The 20,275-nt window shown below is 38.9% G+C and overlaps 2 protein-coding genes across 3 annotated transcripts; one reads left to right on the forward strand and one right to left on the reverse strand.

The window, feature by feature from the left end:
* The first annotated feature begins 1,724 nt into the window (after positions 1 to 1,724).
* LOC132637387 (uncharacterized) lies at positions 1,725 to 4,496 on the forward strand. The gene is made up of 4 exons (XM_060354480.1): positions 1,725 to 3,140; positions 3,252 to 3,384; positions 3,724 to 3,870; positions 4,237 to 4,496. The coding sequence occupies exons 1-4, from the start codon at positions 1,725 to 1,727 to the stop codon at positions 4,494 to 4,496; spliced, it is 1,956 nt and encodes a 651-aa protein (XP_060210463.1).
* A 10,817-nt stretch (positions 4,497 to 15,313) lies between these two features.
* On the reverse strand, positions 15,314 to 20,011 carry LOC132635824 (leucine-rich repeat receptor-like serine/threonine-protein kinase SKM1). 2 transcript variants are annotated; one of them, XM_060352374.1, is made up of 4 exons: positions 19,855 to 20,011; positions 19,629 to 19,704; positions 16,775 to 19,411; positions 15,314 to 15,874 (listed from the first exon to the last, which is right to left on the reverse strand). In XM_060352374.1, the coding sequence occupies exons 3-4, from the start codon at positions 19,287 to 19,289 to the stop codon at positions 15,522 to 15,524; spliced, it is 2,868 nt and encodes a 955-aa protein (XP_060208357.1). In that variant the 5' UTR covers positions 19,290 to 19,411; positions 19,629 to 19,704; positions 19,855 to 20,011; the 3' UTR covers positions 15,314 to 15,521. The 2 variants fall into 2 exon arrangements, with proteins under 2 accessions (XP_060208357.1, XP_060208356.1); XM_060352373.1 differs by having other exon boundaries at positions 15,314 to 15,883; positions 19,855 to 20,010.
* Between the last annotated feature and the right edge of the window lie 264 nt (positions 20,012 to 20,275).

Below are 20,275 nucleotides of genomic sequence, written 5' to 3' on the forward strand. Positions count from 1 at the left end.
TAAGTATAATTACATGTAAAATGAAATCAATTTTTTTCAAGTAAGCATCTCCATTCGTCAAGTATTTAATGTAAGCATATGATCGTTCGTTAGCATAGTGATGTTCTTTAGAGCATGACAAGCATCATCAACTCACAGGCAATGTAATGCACCGGGTACCATCCATGACAACTATATTTATAATTATAATATTTATTCTATTTTCTAAAAAGGGGAGATATACTCCATTTTTTCCTAAATATATATATATATATATGTATGTATATAAACTTATAAGGATATAATCATGACATTGGACCAAATTAGTGTAAACTCTACTTAAGAAAAATCTTAAGTGTGTTTTGGTCCGGAAATAAAGTGAATTTAATCCATTATAAACATTTTCTCAAGGAAATAATCAACTTTTCTTCCTTAAAGGATAATTTTGCTAAAAAGTGGAGTTTTATGATTAGCATGACAGTTTTAGCAATAAAATAAATATTTTTAGCAAATAATCGCATTAATCACACATTGAAGCTCGTAGGTCAACCGTATTCTACGGATCCTTAATACTAGGGTGCTTAAAACCTTCCCTAACTGGATAGGCAATGGTATAAACGAGTCATTTTGTAACGGCGATGTCATAAACGAGTCATTTTGTAACGTCGAAAGCATAAATGAGCCAAACTATTGACGAGTGACATAAATGAGCCATTTTCGATAGTTAGATGACATATTTGAGCCTTTTCCATTTTTTAAAATCATGACATGTAGCTGATCGAATCTCTTTTCTTTGTAATGCATGAAGGATTCATGAAATCCGATTTACCGCCGACCGGATAGACAACAAACAATTATCACAACATATGTTATTTCAATTCATGAAATCTTAGCTGAACTTATTTTCTTCACATCAAATTAGTTCAATTCATTACTTCAATGAGAAAACGAGAGGAAAGAGATGCAACGATATTGCTCAAAATAAACCATGAACTTATGTCATCAACAATAGGTAAGGAATCTCTAATAAATATCAAAAGAATTTGAAATCAAGTCATTAAGTTTATGAGAAGTTCACCACAAAATGTATAAAGAAGCAATCCACAGATCGCAATCAGCTGATGTTGGGCCTACAAATGATCAGTAGCAGCCGTGGCCCATTACATTTTTGTTGTGTTAGTTTTAGTTTGATTTAGGCCCAAGTCAACTTATGACCCGGGTCCAACTTGCAATAAATATATAAGCTTTCCTAAAACACTTTCAGAGATATAATAAGAAAACAAGGTTTTTCCCTTTTCCTCTCTCTCTCTCTCTCTCTTCACCCGATTAGGGTTCTTTATTTCAATTAAGGATTCGATCATGTATGCATGATATCGAATCAAACATGGTATCAGAGCATGGATTCGGTTCATTCAATTGATTAGCTATCGTGTGATCTTACCCTTGCGAGAAATGGTTGAGTGTTCGTGTAGATTGCAACTTTCAATTTCATCTGGTTTTTGGGTTTGATTCTTCAGGTTTTGTGAAGAAAATCGGTAACATCTCTCCTTGCTCACACTCGTATTCGTTTATTCCGCATCGAACAAAGTTTTATTTGATTTCTATAGCTGTAAATTGGTTGTTTAGGACTCACAGTCAAAATTAGGGTTCATATCGTGAATTGCCTGTTCTGTGAATTGCTCAGTCAAAATTAGGGTTCATATTGTTTTTTTGTTACATATTTCCAACGCGATATTGATTTTTTCATGGCTAACCTCAGTAATCCCGTTACGAGTAGTGACAACACGGGTAATACTCGAGGTTTTGAGGAATTCACCATAGACTCGTCGCATTCACTTTATGTTCACCCGTCCGATAGTCCTAGTAGTCAATTGGTTTCAATACCTTTTAATGGGACTGGTTTTGTTCATTGGCGAAGTAGTATGGTGACATCTTTATCTGCAAAGAACAAATTAGGATTGATAACTGGGAAAATAGCTAAACCTGACACTAATTCACCTTTGTACTCATTTTGGGAAAGATGTAACGACATGGTGAAAGCCTGGATCATTAACTCCTTAACTAGAGACATTGCTATCAGTGTAATGTGCCTTCCCACTGCTAAAGAAATTTGGAGTGATATAAATGACAGATTTCGTCAATCGAATGGTTCCAAATATATCCAAATACAGAGGGAAATTAGTTCAACCTCTCAAGGTTCCTCTGATATTGCAACCTATTTTACAAAGATGAAGAGTCTCTGGGATGAGCTATCCTCAGCTTATGTTGGTCCAACCTGCTCTTGTGGGGCACTTCATAAATTCATAGAGGACCAATATCTATTTCAGTTCCTTAGTGGTTTAAATGACTCCTACTTAACAGTGAAGAGTGGAATCCTGATGCTGTCACCTCTTCCCTCTATTAGTAAGGCTTACTCACTTCTCCAACATGATGAAAGCCAGAAAGAATCTCACCCCATTGGTCAGGGTTTTTCTGGTGACTCACTTTCCTTTTCTGCTTCCACTAGCTCTAATAGGACTTATAATCAGAAGGTGAATTTTGATCCCAAAAGGAACTCGTCTAGCTCAACTTCACTATTCTGCAAGTACTGTAAAAGGCCTGGGCATGTTATGGAGAAATGCCACAAACTCCATGGATATCCACCTGATTTCAAATTCACAAAGAATAAGAAATCAGCTTCGTGTGTTCAAACAGATAACTTCATTCCACCTGGAGTTCTTGGCAGAATTCCTGAACCACCTATATACCATACTCCTAATTCTCCAGTCTATGTGTTGAACAAGGAGCAGTATCACCATCTCAGAAACCTCTTCCATCATACTCATTTAACTCCCACTCCTGGTCCTTCCTCTGGAGAATCTCAAGCCACTCATGGTCATGCCAACTTTGCTGATGGAGATTCTGCTCACTTTGTAGGTGTGTGCAATATGCCTATTTCCCAATATCCTGCAATAAATTCTATTGTAAACTGTTTGTCTGCTCAGTTAGGTAGAAGTCCTTGGATATTAGACTCAGGTGCCACTAATCATATGACCCCACACAAACATTTTTTACATGATATTCAACCCTTGTCTAGACCTTACTTAATCACTTTACCCAATGGATACAAAGTGAAAGTTGTTTCAACAGGATCACTGTCTTTGCAACATGATATCACTTTGGTCAATGTCCTATTAGTTCCATCTTTTCAGTTCAATTTGATTTCCATTTTCCAACTTATATCTCAATTACATTGCATGGCTGTTTTCAGCATTTCCTCCTGTTTCTTACAGGGCCCTTCTCTGAAGAGGCCATTGGAAATTGGTAAAGCTGACCATGGTTTGTATTTTCTTTTACCTGAACTTAGTGATACATCTCATTCTGTTCTTCATGATCCTGTTAGTACTGTCCCTAGTATTCTCCATTGTAATGTTTCTACCACTAGTTCTGATCCTATCATTTCCCATTCCCCAATTCCTTATTGTAATATACCTTCATCAATATATAAAATGGATTTGTTTTGGCATCAGAGACTTGGGCATATGCCTTTCAACACAATGAAATCCATAGCTTTTTTATCCCCTAAAATTTCTCAGAAACAGTCTTTCATCTGCCCTATATGTCCCATGGCCAGACAACAGAGGTTACCCTTTCCTTCTAGTTCTATTAAGTCCTCTGCCCCTTTCTAACTTGTCCACTTAGACACCTGGGGACCCTACAACACCAAAACCTATAATGGCTTTAGATATTTTGTTACCATTGTAGATGATTTCTCCAGAGTCACTTGGACCCATTTACTTTCATCTAAAAGCAATGCCTTTTCTGTTATTAAGGCCTTTGCCACTATGGTTAAGGTCCACTTTCACTCCTTTGTTCAAACCATTAGATCAGACAATGCTTTTGAGTTGGGAGGTAGCCATGAAGCCACTAGTTTCTTCAATGAGTCTGGCATTCTCCATCAAACCACTATACCTCACACTCCATAACAAAATGGGGTAGTTTAGAGGACACACAAGCACCTACTTGAGACCTCCAGAGCCTTGTTGTTCCAATCTAACTTACCCACCAAATATTGGGGTGATTGTGTACTCACAGCCACATACATCATCAATAGGTTACCTTCAACAGTTTTAGGTTCCATTTCCCCTTTTGAAAGATTACACAATACTCTTCCTCCTTATGATCACCTCAAATCATTTGGCTGTCTTTGTTTTGCTTCCACACAAAAGCCTGGCAGGGAAAACCTTCACCCTAGATCAACCCAATGTGTCTTTTTAGGCTACCCATGTGGCAAGAAAGGGTACAAGTTACAGAATTTATCAAATCATTCTATCTTCTTCTCTAGAGATGTACTCTTCTATGAGCACATTTTTCCCTACTCAACTTCCTCACACCCTTCTGTCTTTCCTCCTGCTGCTCCTCTTTCTGATGATACTCTTCCTCCTATTTCACACTCTTCTCCTGCACCTATCACTCCTGCTGTTCCTTTACCTGATGACCATGTTACACCTCGGAAAATTTTCGTTCGTGTACAGTGAATTAACTAGCGAAGGACAGTTACGAGTATCGAATTAATGGTGTCTTAATGAATTATTGGAGAAGAATTATAATTCCCCTTACGTTGGTAATGAAGTGCCAAGTAAGTTTCAAGAAGGACCCATAAGCCAAATAAGGGCATAAGCCATCCAAAAAGGGCGAGTTAAGGAAACACTTTCGGAGGATCTGGTTTGGAGGGGCCAAAACTCCATTTTTAATTCGGAATTTGGGACAAATACCACAGTATTAAAGTTGTAGATAATTGAAAGATATTTCTAACCATAGGTCGTGGGCCCTCACAGCATATCAGTATCAAAAGTTATGGCCATATTACGACAGACAGTTCATCACGTTCTGGCATGACTTGCGATTCGCACTTGGTGTCGCATGTTCGACATGCGACTCGCACTTGGTGTCGCATGTTGTGCCAGTGAGAACCGATCGACTGGCAAGACCTGCGACACAACATGCGACTCGCATGTTCGACATGCGACTCGCACATGGTGTCGCATGTGGTGCCAGTCCATAATCTTCTGGACCATTATATATAGACCCAACTTCGTTTTTAACCCATTTTTTCACCATTTTTGGTCCGAAAATCCTCTAGAACCCTCTCAACATTTCATCCACAAGAAAAATCAAAGGAAACCAAGATTAACAACATCAAATCCATGAATCAAAGTGTATGAAACCCAAGTAAAGTTCATCTTCCTCAAGGAAATCCAAAGAGAGAAAGTAGGGTTTTGGTGCTAGAAGGGAAAACTCCACTCAAGGCTTGTTCAACCATCATCCAAGGTAAGTTTTATGACCATTTCATGTTGTTTGAGGTATTAGAGGGCTTAGATACTTGAAATGTAGAAGAACATAGAAAGTGGGTCATTATTGAGTGAATAGTGACGTAATTGAATGATAATGGAATTGAATCATAAATGTTGGAACGTTGTAATTAGGAATACGTTATAAATGACGTGTAGACCAAGACATGGGTGTGAATTATGCGAAATTATGATGATGGGCCATAAACCATAAATGTGAGTTAATTGGAAGAAAATGGTGGATTTTACTAAATGTACATAAATGACGATTGTGGATTGTGATATTGTGAGTGTTGGGAGTTGAAATATGACATGGGAAAAGTAAGTCAGCATGTGCTATTTCTTCTATACGTGACAGTCATATACAGTTGCTCCTTATTGATGTTTCCTTTATCTCATTGACGTCTTTTCATTGTTATGCCTTACATACTCAGTACAATTTTCGTACTGACGTTTGTTTTCTTTGGACACTGTGTTGATGCCCACAGGTAGATAGAGAGACGGCGCCGACCTATAGGAGCTATCAGCAGATTTACGGGAGCACTCCACTATTTTGGAGGTGCTAGTCGAGCTATGATTTTGTGTATATATGTATATGTCTAGTACTCCAGTAGAGGCTCGTAGATACGCAGTGTGGGTTGTGTGGTATCCCAAGGTTGCCATTATGTAGAAATTTATATACATATATGTGCATATGATTTTGATAGCCTAAAGGCTTATGTTTACAAAAGTATATATATTTTAAACAGAAGATGATTTCTTTATGATTTGAATATAAATTGATCAAAGGAGTATTAAATTAGCAGGATAAGTCATAGAATGAGCGGTGCTCGGTGGTTAGCCCTGGGTACCCGTCACGGCCCCCTAGTTGGGTCGTGACAAAAGTGGTATCAGAGCAGTTCGGTCTTAGGAAGTGTCTACGAGCCGTGCCTAGTAGAGTCTTGTTTATGGTGAGTTGCGCGCCACACTAATAAACAGGAGGCTACAGGGCATTTAGGAAAAATGACCATCTTTCATCATAAGAAATTGTGCGATAGAGCTATATTATAAGATTATCCCCTCCCTAACGGTGCGTTATAATTTCAGCGAAGCTGATGAAGGGAAAATCTACGGCAGCCCAGAAGGGCAAGATGGTGGTTGAAGTAGGGCTCGATCGAGAGCCGTCTATATATTTGGAGGAGGGCGAACCCCAGAATAAAGCCCCACCTCGTTTTTCCAATACTTCACCTACTTTCGAGGATCAAAGGGGAGCCTCAACTTTAGCTCCAGCATTCCCCGTTCCTCCCCCAGATGCCTCTGGCCAAGAGATGAGACAGGCTATTCTTTTACTGACTCAATTGGTTGCCACTCAAGCCCAGCGGCAAGATATGGGCCACGGTAACAGGGGTTGGAGAAAGGAAGGTAATTCTTCAGGGTTTGATCATGAGTTTAGGGGTGATTCAAGGCGACAATTCTCTAGGCACTCAGTTCATTCGACAAGTGGTGCTCCTCCGCAGTTCTCGAGACCCAGGTTTGATGGATCTACTTATTCTGGGTCATCCCAGGGCCTCAGAATTTCCAATTCCAGAATTCGGAGTGGTTCTAGTCCGACGAGATTCTCGGTACCACGATGTACTCAGTGTCGCAGGTTACATAGGGGACCCTGTCGTTTTGGCTCGGATGTTTGTTATGCCTGTGCCCGGCCAGGCCACGTAAAGCGCAACTGCCCATCGCTACGTGGTAAAGATAAGGTTCGGACTACGAGAGTGGTAGTTGGCTCTTCGTCATCGGTATGCCTCCCAAGGCCAGGGCCATATGTGTTAGTAGGTGCTGGTAGAGACCAAAGAGGGACGCCTAGTCCGAGTAGATCCCGGCGTCATATCCATGCATTAACTGAGCGACAAGATCTTGAGTCCTTCCCTGACATTGTTCCAGGTATATTGTCAGTATCCTTTTATGATATGTATGCATCGATTAATTTGGGCCTTATGACGTCATCTATTACTTCAGATATTATTGACTGTGTTAGAGTAAAAGACTGGGCCAACCAAGCAGATTGAGATGTTTATATTTGTTAGTGAACCAGTGATTGCCAGAATCATGATTTACGAGTAAGTTGATTGACAGCGAGTGAATATAAATAATATGTGTATGTATGTGGATGTTGGAATCATAAACCGAGGGTGCAGGCACAACTTGTGAGACAAGCACTATTATTTATATCCCTTAATGGTAAGTGATCTTGTGTTGTTCACTTACGTATTAGGTGTTACGATATATGTCCCATTGAGAAATCGGACGTGTTTCTGGGCTATGTGCAGGTTCGAGATTGTTGTGTCTACAAGCGAAACTCTGCCGAAATTTTCCTAGAATCTAAAGAAGATAAAATATAAGCTTGTGACATGTTCCAGCGAGAAGAGATGTTGCGCGACAAGGTAACGGCAGGACGAGATTAAGTTAGGAGTATCATTAATAACTACACGAGGTGAGTTAAATACTATTGGATGGATAGTAACAGTAGTTATAAGGTAGTACTAAACCATGTCATAGGAGAAAAAGGGTAACTCCAATAGAGGGTGATATTGAAGTATTGATTGGAGGGATAAGCACGAGGAAGATACGATAAGTTTATTAGCAAAATAAAGTAACGGCATCACGGAGACAGAGATATGGATATGAAGGGCTATAATAAATGTAAATACGTTGGTGAAGTGACTTATGTGATAAGTGAAATAGGGATAATCAGAAAGAGTAATAGCTTAAGTGTGCTCACTTCGCAAGGTTTAATCTATTTTATGAGCAAGATTTGCAAATGATACCAAGAAATGTCACTCTATAGAGTTGATTATGATCAGGATATATTGAGGACATAGCGATAACTGGGATACACAGTAAGTAAAGTATAACAAGGAAACGACCAAAGATATGACATGCTCCATATGAACAAGGGGTGAATGCAAGTATGAAGCCAACAAGCGAACCATGGGGCAGTAGATGAGGAAGCTTATAAAACCTTGTTAAAGGAAAGTCTAGCATGGAGGTTCTTCAATGACAAGAAATGATATCAAGCAATGAAAAAAAAAAAGTCAACTTGACAAAAAAAGGGGGATATGGCAAGTCGTAGTATTTTTTGAATGGTATAATCAAGAGTAAAAGAGCATAAGACATAAGGGGTATTAGTTACGCATGAGACTTAGACCCTCGAGAACAAAGATGACATTACAAGCGAACTTTGACCACTGAAAAAGAGGGCAAGTGATATTATATGGATAGTGTGGATGACTAGACCTACTATTGTTGTGAGCACCCCTATGGGACGAAATTTGTAATTGGAGCGAATTTAGACATTGAGTGATAACTACCGAAGGAGCTAAGTAAAATACATTATTGTTCGGACTGCTATTCCAATTGTATCACTCGATTACAAAGTTGCAAAGTGAGTATGTTAAGACCTCCCACACGAATTATCATAGTTATAAATTATGGGGAGCAACACAAATGAGATATAGTATAGTAAGGGATATGTGAATTAAAGATTTGAAGGTGAGGTAACGGAATTAAGAATGGTACAATTAAAACCCTTAAAGGGGGGGAAGCAAGTAAAAAGAATACAAGTATAGAAATTGGAATGATGGACCCTAAGATGTGATAGATATAGACTCTGGAACTAAGAGTGAGAGTTGTACGGAAATAAGTTTAACGATTGGTAAAAAAAAAAAAAAAAAACGAATACGGATTGAGCAGGCATCTGAGGCTACATTGGAAATCATCCGCGGAGACCTTGAACCACGTGACATTAGGAGCAAACAACTCAAGGGACATTGTAAAGGATGGCGATGTGATACTAGAATGGAGACAAATGCACTAATGATAGAGTCGTTGTAATGATATTGTGACTTATAAGCGACAATTGATAAGAGAGACTTAAGGTTTTCTATAGTAGGATGTAAGATATAAAAATCAAATTGAATAAGATGAATAAAGGAAAGAAGAGAGCACGACGCGGTAAGTTGCTACGGATAGACAAAAGATTTTGCAGTTCGAATAATCACCGAGCCTAGTCATAGTCGGGTACGTGAAACACCGAACCTTCGTAGTCAGACATGCTATGTAAAAGATGTGAATATGAATATGACCATGGATACGATATGTAAATGAGTACGATTATGAATAAGGATGCAGATACGGACACATGTACACGTACAGATGTGTATGTACACAAATCATGCAAGAACAATTATGTAACTTGCAAGTAATTATACGTCGCCCATGAAACCAAGTGACTGCTTAGAAAGAGGTAAACAAGAATAGCGTGGTCATGCTACCCCCGGGACAGTTGAGGGGAAATATATGGTAAAATTAGTTGAAATGTGGAGTTGGGGTTAGTGTTAGGGATAAATAGGATAATTACTTCGAATATGACATAAGTGCATGTTATACGCTGATTACAGTGACCTGGGATGTGACAACCTACGAATGCATAAAGAAGCAGCCTCAGTCAAGACCTTGTGGCAAGACGACCACTGGGAAGGAATGGCCTGGGAAGAAGAAGAGAAAATGAAATCCATGTACCCGCTTTTATTTTAATCCCCGGGAGAAATCCAACATGAGATATCAACATTTTGAGGTATGTGATGCTTTATATTTCTGATGTTGCGGTCGTGTGTGGCCCTTATTGTTGTCATTGTTATGGCCCTCTGAGGCATTAAGTATTATGGGTTGTTGTGACAGGTTAGTAGTGCCATATTACAGGGCAAACTCTGGCGAAATTTTTGTAGAATTCCCGTGTGTTTAACATTCGAGGACGAATGTTCCAAAAGGGGGGAAGAATGTTACACCTCGGAAAATGTTCGTTCGTGTACAGTGAATTGACTAGCGAAGGACAGTTACGAGTATCGAATTAATGGTGTCTTAATGAATTATTGGAGAAGAATTATAATTCCCCTTACGTTGGTAATGAAGTGCCAAGTAAGTTTCAAGAAGGACCCATAAGCGAAATATGGGCATAAGCCATCCAAAAAGGGCGAGTTAAGGAAACACTTTCGGAGGATCTGGTTTGGAGGGGCCAAAACTCCATTTTTAAGTCGGAATTTGGGAAAAATACCACAGGATTAAAGTTGTAGATAATTGCAATAGCTTTCTAACCATAGTCGTGGGCCTTCACAGCATATCGGAATCAAAAGTTATGGCCATTTTACGACAGACAGTTCATCACGTTCTGGCATGACATGCGATTCGCACTTGGTGTCGCATGTTCGACATGCGACTCGCACTTGGTGTCGCATGTTGTGCCAGTGAGAACCGATCGACTGGCAAGACCTGCGACACAACATGCGACTCGCATGTTCGACATGCGACTCGCACATGGTGTCGCATGTGGTGCCAGTCCATAATCTTCTGGACCATTATATATAGACCCAACTTCGTTTTTAACCCATTTTTTCACCATTTTTGGTCCGAAAATCCTCTAGAACCCTCTCAACATTTCATCCACAAGAAAAATCAAAGGAAACCAAGATTAACAACATCAAATCCATGAATCAAAGTGTATGAAACCCAAGTAAAGTTCATCTTCCTCAAGGAAATCCAAAGAGAGAAAGTAGGGTTTTGGTGCTAGAAGGGAAAACTCCACTCAAGGCTTGTTCAACCATCATCCAAGGTAAGTTTTATGACCATTTCATGTTGTTTGAGGTATTAGAGGGCTTAGATACTTGAAATGTAGAAGAACATAGAAAGTGGGTCATTATTGAGTGAATAGTGACGTAATTGAATGATAATGGAATTGAATCATAAATGTTGGAACGTTGTAATTAGGAATACGTTATAAATGACGTGTAGACCAAGACATGGGTGTGAATTATGCGAAATTATGATGATGGGCCATAAACCATAAATGTGAGTTAATTGGAAGAAAATGGTGGATTTTACTAAATGTACATAAATGACGATTGTGGATTGTGATATTGTGAGTGTTGGGAGTTGAAATATGACATGGGAAAAGTAGGAGAAACAAAGGAAACGCTGCCCAATTTTCCCTAGAAATAGTAGCGCGTTTTTCTCGTCGATTGACTAACACGATGGTGCGAATTATCTCTTGAAGGTAGAGACGTTACGTCAAGGGAAATCAAGCGAACGATAGCATAGTTAACGACAAAGGTATGTTAAGGCTTGTCCCTTTCTTTCAAAGGCATGATTCCTAAGTTGTGAATTCATAAATGCTTCCATGACTTCCTTAATTTCAAAAGTTAGAAGTTTATGATTCCAAAGCATGATTCCTTCCTTGATAACCCGTAAATATTTTCCAAATGCCTACATCATTCCAAAACGAAGGTTTACGAGTTTGTAAGCTCTTATGAGGGCAATAATGGACATATTTTTTTTATCATGATTACAATGATGCCAAAGATGAGAATATTTTCCTATGATGACTACGATGAGACGATTTCATGTTTAAAGGTTCCAAGTTATGATTTCAATGACGATGTAAGAATATGGAGCTATTTCTTGACTTCTCAATTTTATTCATGGATGACTATTATATTTCCTTTAATATTTCCAAAAGTATATAGAATGACTTCTTACAAGATTATGACCCTACTCTCTGTTCTTTTTATATTAGTCTTCGTTGACAGTCTCGCCTTATGATGATTGTCCCTTCAAGGTGACACATGACGATCATGATTAATCCATAATATACCCGGAGGTGTTCGACCTTACGTCACTCCGATGGAGTTATAGCTTTTCCTTGGGTTCTCCTGCATGTTATGAATATTACGTATGTATATATATATATATGATATGAAAATGTTCTCAGGGGAAGTGGGGAAAGGTGAGGCGCTATAGACGCATAGCCACCTGTACAGCTGGCATATCATGATTTCATCCCGGACGCGGGGTACCCGGACGCGGGATATATGGGTGATGGATCGGGTCGTACGTTCCTCGGCACTAACATACTATACTATATATGGATCGGGTCGTACGTTCCACGGCAATATATTAATGTATGATGACATATGGATCAGGTCGTTCGTTCCGCGGCAATATATTTATATATGATGATATATGGATCGGGCTGCACGTTCCGCAGCAATATATGATATGAAGTAAGTCAGCATGTGCTATTTCTTCTATACGTGACAGTCATATACAGTTGCTCCTTATTGATGTTTCCTTTATCTCATTGACGTCTTTTCATTGTTATGCCTTACATACTCAGTACAATTTTCGTACTGACGTCCGTTTTCTTTGGACGCTGTGTTCATGCCCACAGGTAGACAGAGAGACGGCGCCGACCTATAGGAGCTATCAGCAGATTTACGGGAGCACTCCACTATTTTGGAGGTGCTAGTCGAGCTATGATTTTGTGTATATATGTATATGTCTAGTACTCCAGTAGAGGCTCGTAGATACGCAGTGTGGGTTGTGTGGTATCCCAAGGTTGCCATTATGTAGAAATTTATATACATATATGTGCATATGATTTTGATAGCCTAAAGGCTTATGTTTACAAAAGTATATATATTTTAAACAGAAGATGATTTCTTTATGATTTGAATATAAATTGATCAAAGAAGTATTAAATTAGCAGGATAAGTCATAGAATGAGCGGTGCTCGGTGGTTAGCCCCGGGTACCCGTCACGGCCCCTTAGTTGGGTCGTGACAGACCAGATTGCAGAGCATCCTCTTATTCCTGCTGCACCACCTGTAGACCAAATTCCTCTTGTTTCCTCTACACCTGTTATGCCTCATGCTCCTTTACCTAGTAGAACTTCCAGCAGAATCCACACTAGACCAGCCTTTTTAGATAATTACATCTGCAACACTTCCCAATCTCAACCTACATCTATATCCAAGGTTTTTCCAACTGAGTTGCATATGCATGAACCTCAGTTTTACCAGCAGGCTGTTTCTAATCCTGTCTGGCAAGAGGCCATGCTACAAGAATTTAAGGTACTTGAAGCAAATCAGACTTGGGATATTGTTCCTCTTCCCCCCTCCAAGAAGCCTATACCTTCCAAATGGGTCTACAAGATCAAGCAGAGATCTGATGGCTCTATTGAAAGGTACAAGGCTAGACTGGTGATTAGGGGTGACACCCAAAAGGAGGGGATAGATTACACTGAGACATTCTCTCCAGTTGTGAAATTTACCACCATCAAGTGTCTTCTATCCTTGGCTGCCAAGAAAAACTGGACAGTGTATCAATTAGATGTGAATAATGCATTTTTGCATGGTGATCTTCATGAGAATGTCTAGATGAAGATCCCCCTTGGTCTACAAGTCTCCCCTCCTTCTTCATCATCTTCTCCACTGGTTTGCAAACTTAAAAAGCCCCTTTATGGCCTCAAACAAGCATCTAGGCAATGGTTTTCCAAATTTTCTGAGGCTCTGTTGAGTAGAGGCTACATTTCAAGCAAGAATGACTACTCTCTATTCACTAAATTTTCTGAAGGTTCTCTATCAGTGTTAGCTGTGTATGTTGATGATATTTTACTTGCTGGGGATAATATACATGAACTGGACAGTCTCAAATCCTTCCTAGACTCTCAGTTCTGAATAAAAGACTTAGGATCCATTCACTATTTTCTGGGACTGGAAGTGACCAAACACTCCCAAGGATATTTAATGTCACAACACAAGTTTGCGACTGATCTTCTCCAGGAGTTCCACTGTGACCATTTTTCCACTGTTGTCTCCCCCTTGGACTCTTCAGTCAAGCTCACAGCAGACATGGGTGAACTAGTGTCTGATTCCAGTGCGTATAGAAGACTTGTGGGCAAACTCAATTTCTTGCAGCATACTCATCCAGATATATCATTCTCTGTGCAACACCTCAGCCAGGTTTTACACTCTCCACAAGTTCCACACATGTTGGCTGCCATACATGTCCTCAGATACATTCAAAGGGATCCTGGTCTGGGAATTCTTTTATCTAACTCACCTGACACTTCACTGCTGGCTTATAGTGACTCAGACTGGGCTGCTTGCGCTCGGTCTCGCAAATCTATTACTGGGTTCTATATCACATTTGGGGGTTCTCCAGTTTCATGGAAAAGCAAGACGCAACCAACCATTTCTCTTTCCTCAGCCGAAGCTGAGTATCGAGCCCTGCGCAAAGTTGTTGCTGAGATAGCTTGGTTGATTCGTTTATTTGGTGATCTTGGCTTGTCTTCTCTTGGTCCAGTTCCTGTTTTCTGTGATAGTCAGGCCGCATTGTATATTGCCAAGAATCCAGTGTTTCATGAGCGTACTAAACATATAGATATTGATTGTCATTATGTGTGTGACTGCCTCGCTGATGGTCTCATCACTCTTCATCATATATCTACATCTTCTCAGCTTGCTGACATTTTGACTAAGTCTCTTGCAGGCACCACACATCATCACATTCTTTCCAAGCTTGGAGTGGCTTCCCCCTCCAGCTTGAGAGGGGGGGGGGGGGGTGTTGGGCCTACAAATGATCAGTAGCAGCCGTGGCCCATTACATTTTTGTTGTGTTAGTTTTAGTTTGATTTAGGCCCAAGTCAACTTATGACCCGGGTCCAATTTGTAATAAATATATAAGCTTTCCTAAAACACTTTCAGAGATATAATAAGAAAAAAAGGGTTTTTCCTTTTTCCTCTCTCTCTCTCTTCACCCGATTAGGGTTCTTTATTTCAATTAAGGATTCGATCATGTATGCATGATATCGAATCAAACAGTTGAACTCCATAAGGGGTTCGCAGTGAAATCTAGCTTATGCAAATATCATATAGGAGTGAGCGCAAAGTTAGAGATGAGTATGTTTTTACCAGAATGGAGAAGTATTCATTTAGTCTTAATCTTCGTCTGATAAGAAGAGAAGGTATCTAAATATATATGCTTCGGTATATCTTTAATGGTAGATTAATATTTATATATAAGTGAAGGAGACCAATTTCAATCTGATAATTATCTATAAGAAGCTTGGAGTTCCGCTCTGTATGACGACTAGCCATTGCGTGCACGTAGTGGATAGACTACTAAGAAAATATGAGAAGATGGTTTTAAAAGGTGCAATCTACTATATATTAGCATTTAGCTTCATATCTACAGTTTTACACTCAAATAGATGCCACATAGCATCCAAAACATTGGGCAACACTCATAATTTATGCCCAATAAAAACTAAAAAAAGTTGGAAAAAAAAAAGTAACTTAACATAAAAAGAAGGTAGAACAAAATCTGAGTTAATTAGAAATCCCAAAATCTAAACACTAGAACACCTTTTCAAGCCTAAACCACAAGAATTTGATCTCACAAATGAGTCCAAGGTCTTGGCCACATCACTAGCACAGGGTCTTGCTGCTGGTTCACTAGCAGTGCACTGCAGGGCCACATTCATCATCTCCACCATTTTATTCTGATTATTCACTGCATCACTCTTCATTATTGATTCAACCCATGTCTCCAAATGACAATCCGAGTAACAATATCGTGCCCAATCGATGATACTCTCGTGCTTGCCAAATTCAGCGTCACCAGGGTTTTTTCCGGTCAATAACTCAATTAGAAGTAGGCCAAATCCGTATATGTCGCTCTTCTCCGATATTCCTTTGTATTCTGCAATTTCTGAAATTAAAATAAAAAATAAAAAATTACACATGATGTATGCAGCTGAGACACCTAACATACGGGTAGACTTGAACCTTATTCGATCAAGTCAATCGAAATGAGAAAAAAAAATTAACATATTATCTTTGAGTACTATTGGTATTGTACGTGCATGGCATAAAGGACCATGAATTAGGATTATAGTATGATTTTGTTACACTAGACTAGATCTATTGTTTTCTACGTAAAGAAAGAAATGATAAGATAAATAAAGTGAAGATTCATGTCTTTACATTGTACTCATGAAGCCAAGAAGAGAAACATTCATGATTGCCTCGATGACATTTGTTTGCTTAATTCCTTGACTTTATCATGACTGCGAATAGCTATGGCCCAATATGTATCATAATACTAGCGACTACGAGAGCCAAAGTTAAAACAGAACCCCAAGAAAAGACCAAGTACGTAGCTTCTAACAATTATTTCTATGCTACTAATTAGAAAGGAAAAAAAAAATTATAGTTAGATCAATAATTTTCAACATAACATGTCATCCCTATCACATCTTTCCTAAAGTTGAAATATCATTTTTCATCAAAATCATCATAGCTACGTTACTCTCTTCAGAATATATAGTCTGTATATATAAGAAAAAAGTCGTTAAAACACATTTCTGCCACTAAGGTATACAACTAACAAGTTATACTAGATATTATCGGTGTAGTTTCTTTTTTACTGCAGGTACCTTAAAATGCACTATAGTTTACAATCCTGAAAATAAGGTAGATTACCTTCTGCAATACATGATCGGTCGATGTATACTAGTACTTAAACTCTTAAGATATGCCAAAACAAGAGAAGTAAACAACAAGCAAACCCTAGATGACAAGGGTAAACTGGTAAATTTACCTGGACCAACGTAGGCCGTGGAGCTGAAACCTTTGGTGCTGGTGAAAACCATAGTGGGAAGACTCAATCTCAGGCGTGCTTCATCTTTTCCGTCGATGATAACTTTCCGGGGAGAAAGGTCGCCAACGAAAATGCTGGGGGAACAAGAACAATGCAAATATTTCAGTGCTCTAATAATTCCTATAGCCACTTTTTGTCTACGTTCCCAACTCATGGCTCGAATCGCTTCACTGAAATCTTTCCCCTCTATGTACTCGTAAACCAAAATCCCACCTTTCTCCGATTTGCATGCAGCCAAAATCTTCACAATGTTGGGATGTCGAATGTTCCCTAGTTCTTGGATGTTTGTCCAAAAACTTGTTGGAATATTCACATTCAATTTCTTCACGAATATTTGTGTGCTGCTTATTTCTGAAAACCCTTTGAACGAAACTCCAATTCCTAAGATGTCACTGAGGGTGATGGATTTCGAAGCTTTGGAATCGAAGAATTGTATTTCCCAATTACCATCTTGACTACTCTCCACTTTCTTGAGCTTCATTTCTCTTCTCCTTTGGATAAATACGACAACTAAGGCCGAGAATACTAGCAAGACTAGTATTCCAAGAAGACAAGTCAAGAAGAACCACCAAACTGAGCTTTTCTTGAGTGATTTACACGGTGGCAAGCCGCTTGTAATGTCGTCGCCACGGCCACATAGTTGATTTCCGGCCACTGCGCTGGAATTTATGGCAAGGAAAGCTCCAGTGGACGGTAAATTTCCATGGAAGTGGTTGTGAGAGACATTGACTAGGACAAGTGATTCAACTTTTCCCAAATTTGGGGGGATTTCGCCTGATAATTGATTCATTGACAAATCAAGAAGGCTAAGAACTTGCATTTCTGAGAGACTAGTTGGAATTTGACCTGAAAGTTGATTGTTGCTCAAATCAAGACTCACAATCTTCTTACATGAAGATAATTCATCTGGGATTTCACCTGAAAGCTTGTTGCTGCGTAGTTTTAGCTCCATTAGCTCTGATAATTGCCCGAAATTCTTAGGAATGGTACCATAAAAACTATTTTCGGATAAGTCCAAGTTTTCAAGATTCTTGCTACCAAAGGAATCTGGCAAGGTACCAAAAAACTTGTTCCTAGCCAAATTTAGCATTTGAAGTGCTGGCATATCCCATTTCCTTTCACTAATGGAGCCAAAAAGATAGTTGCCTGAGATATCAAGGAAGTAAACACGGGGGAGCTTTGTGAATTCCGAGGACAATTCACCAGTGAGTTGGTTGTTTTGTAGGCGGACCCTCTGTAAGCTTTTGCAACGGCTCAAGCTCACAGGGATTTCGCCTTGGAGTGAATTTGAGAAGAGTATGAGTTTAAAAAGATGGCTGGAAGAACATATGGATTCGGGTATTTTCCCGGTGAGATTGTTGGTGGAAAGGTCTAGGATTGTGAGATTGTGGTATTTTCCAAGGTCCTTAGGAATCTCACCTGATAATTTATTAGACCATAATTGAAGAACTTGGAGATGAGGCAAGGAAGTCAAAGTATTTGGAATTCTACCTGTGAAATTGTTGGCAAACAATTGTAGAACTTCCAACTTTTGCATTTGGGATATAAGCTCAGGGATTTCACCAGACAAGAAATTATCACTTAAATCAAGTGATACCATTTTCTTGAGATTAAATAGGGATCTTGGAATCGGGCCAGTGAGCTTGTTTATGTAGAGAAAAAGGTACTGAAGATTGGTGAGATTACCTAAAGATGAGGGGATTTCACCCGTGAGATTGTTATACACAAGATCAAGATGATATAAAGATGTCAGTTCACCAATATCCTCCGGAATTCCACCGGAGAAATTGTTATATCCCAAGTAAATAAGCTTCAACTTCTTCATAAGCCCTAGTTCTCGAGGAATTTCTCCGATTAATTGGTTTGAAGCAAGAGTCAAGAATTCCAAACTAGAAATATTGGCAATACACTTTGGAATGTTTCCAACCAAGACATTTCCACCAAAATCAAGAACTTTGAGCCTTGAGAATAAACCAATATTTTCAGGGATTTTCCCCGAAATCATGTTGTTTGAGAGATCCAGTGTCTCGAGAAGAGGGATTCTTGAGCCTTGAGGAAGTGGACCTGTGAAGTTATTGTTGCTAAGATTGAGAAATCTTAGTGCCAAACAAGAGAAATTTCCTGGAATTTCTCCAGAGAGCTGATTATTCGAGAGATCGATCGCTTCAACATATGGCAAGTTGAAAATGGTCTCGGATAATATTCCAGATAAGTTCTTCCCTGAGAGCTCAATTTTTGCAACATGTGACAAGTCATCACAAACAACACCATTCCATTTGCAAAAAGATTGAGACGGAATCCAGTCATGGAGAGACCCTAATGGATCCTTCATCGTTGTTTTCATCGATAAAAGTAGCTCGAGCTCGGAGCATTTGCACTGCTGCATGTAAAATAGCACGAACATGATCAGAAACATGATCGACTTATCGCATGATTTTGATCCTATTCTGGCCATTTTTTCTCTCTAGCTGATGATAGCTCTATATCATAAGTTGCATGGAAAAAGGGAACTTTAAGATATTGGAACAATATAGCTTGAGAGCAAATTTCTGCTAAGAGGAATGATCCTTCATTTTCCTGTCACCAACATGAAAAATTCTCTGTTAATAGTATAACAAAACCTTGGGATCTGGTGCTTTACAAAAGAAAAGTGTTGAAAAAAAAAAGAAAGAAAAGGTGATGAACTAAAAGATAAAATAATCTCAGCTTTCTATGTGGAATCTTTTGATATATATCTGACACTTCATATAACTATAAAAATGCTCCTATTCTCATCATCATTCTGAACACATACCAGGGAGCACTAAAAAATTGTGTAATGAAGAACCCCCACGACTTAATATATCTGCAAGATGAATATAAAGTGGATCCTGAAACAAGACAAGGTTGAAATTAGATTAGCTTAAAAGGTTTAATATGACATAATGTTGCAAATGGTAATTTACCAAAATAAAAAGAAAGAAACCATGAAAGATGAGCCATAAAATATGAATTAACAAAGAGTTGCAAAGAGTAATTACCAAAACGTATATATGAAGGTTTTTCTAGGCCTTTTTTTAGAGCAAAAGAGAGGTTTAGTTTTGAGGGTTTGAAATGAAGATGGGTTGGATAGGGTTTGGGAGTGAGAATTTGAGTCATAAATAGAAGGAGTATTGGGAAAATGAAAAAGGGCAGAGAATTGTTGAATAATTACTAGAATGCACCTAGACCTGTATTTGAACACGAACGGTTGATGCAAGTAAAAAGGAAGAAAGGGAAGGGACATATGTTGGAGAAAGGCTTAAGCTTTTGTCGGATTTTACCAAAATGCTCTTTTGACTGACTTTTCTATTTGACAAAAAAAAGGATTTATCTAACCGTTGAAAAAGATTATTGGCCATGTGAGATTTCTTTCCCTTTTTCTACTACTTAAAATAATCAATGATTAGCATAACACTGCTT

The sequence above is a fragment of the Lycium barbarum genome, chromosome 4 (assembly GCF_019175385.1).
Source record: "Lycium barbarum isolate Lr01 chromosome 4, ASM1917538v2, whole genome shotgun sequence".
In the NCBI taxonomy this organism is placed as follows: domain Eukaryota; kingdom Viridiplantae; phylum Streptophyta; class Magnoliopsida; order Solanales; family Solanaceae; genus Lycium; species Lycium barbarum.